This window comes from Aplysia californica, unplaced genomic scaffold (assembly GCF_000002075.1).
Source record: "Aplysia californica isolate F4 #8 unplaced genomic scaffold, AplCal3.0 scaffold00463, whole genome shotgun sequence".
NCBI lineage: Eukaryota > Metazoa > Mollusca > Gastropoda > Aplysiida > Aplysiidae > Aplysia > Aplysia californica.
This window is the reverse complement of record NW_004797733.1, coordinates 282,239-283,579: the sequence shown is the minus strand read 5'-3', so window position 1 is coordinate 283,579 and position 1,341 is coordinate 282,239. Positions and strand designations below refer to the sequence as shown.

Below are 1,341 nucleotides of genomic sequence, written 5' to 3'. Positions count from 1 at the left end.
CCCCCAAAAAAAACAGCAACAACAAAACAAACAAAACAAACCCCTAAAAAAACCCCAACCCCCCAAAAAAACAAACAAACAAACAACAAAAAAACAAACGAACCAAAAAAACCCAACTAAACTAAAAAAAGAAAAGAAAAAACAAAACAAAACAAAACAAAGAAGAAGGGAAGAAAAGGGGACTCAAATCAAAACCATGACTTTGGCACTGGTTATTTGTTTCAGTTTTTACAAAAATAGAAGGAAGGAATGAAACAGTACGAAACTATAGTATTGTAAGATGTTCCTAAATGTATTTTTTCGATTAACGCTGTACCTGGGAATTTCGTAGAAATTGATTTGGACAATTTTGGGATAACACCGGCGATTATCCATTAGGGTATGTGGAAGAGGGAAGAAAGAAAGGAGGTTATTTATGGGGGTGAGGGGAGGGGAGGGGGGAGGTTTATCTGGGCTCCTCTGTCAGCTACATGATTGTGATTACTGACAAAGATGGGAGGGGTTTTTTTTGGAAATATGCTGGAGCAGTGACGTGAACAGTTCCTTGGTGAAATGGATCATGAACGAGAGATTGTGCTTCTCAAGAGCGGAATTTAAATAGTATTTTATTTTTAGCATGATGTACTTTCAACAGAATTCCACAGTTACGGGTCATGATAATTAAGTAACCTAATCGGAAACTGTTTCGTCTTGTTAACATTTCAAGCTCGGATTTCGATTTGACAGGTGTATATGTACATCTGTATCCTTTCCTTTTCTCAGAATGTGTCAAAAAAGGAGGTAAATTAGCAGCTTTCTTCTCTGAAATAGCACGTTCATTCACTTCAGATTCGGTGTGATCAGAATTGTTGTACAAGGAGCACTTTGAATATGGGAAACGTTATTGTCTTAAATCACTGACACTGTGACTGTAAATTTCAAAGAAAACTTTGATTTTCAGTTTTGTTCTTCAAAAAGATTATCTTGTCTTTTGTTTATTGGACTAAAATTTAGTTTTTTGAGAAATATTGTTAAGATGATGTTTCAAAATTGGCTGTTAAAATTTATGTGTGAATAGTTACCTGAATTTCACGCTTTTTATTCCTCAGACCCACTACCAGAGGCGGAACTTGATCGTATTTCTAAACTTCCTCGAATGTTTGAAAAGACAGAGAAAGATAAACAGCTGGGACAGATGCTGAATAAGACAAGGCGAATTCTTGACAAGTTTTACGCGCCGTTTAATAGAAACCTGGCTGGCAGATTGCACAATGACAAGTTTCTGTGGTCTTCCTGAATACATTTAATTTTGGTCTTGTTGTTTATTGAAATAATGTGTTTTGAAAAGATATATAAATATAT

The 1,341-nt window shown here is 35.3% G+C and overlaps 1 protein-coding gene across 1 annotated transcript in view; it reads left to right on the top strand.

The window, feature by feature from the left end:
- LOC101845188 (carbohydrate sulfotransferase 15-like) overlaps positions 1-1,335 on the top strand; it is a 3,637-nt gene extending 2,302 nt beyond the window's left edge. Inside the window, exon 3 of the mRNA XM_013086399.1 lies at positions 1,089-1,335. Within this exon, the coding sequence (XP_012941853.1) occupies positions 1,089-1,276 (188 nt within the window). The 3' untranslated portion in view covers positions 1,277-1,335. The remainder of the gene's footprint in view (positions 1-1,088) is intronic.
- Positions 1,336-1,341: the final 6 nt, after the last annotated feature.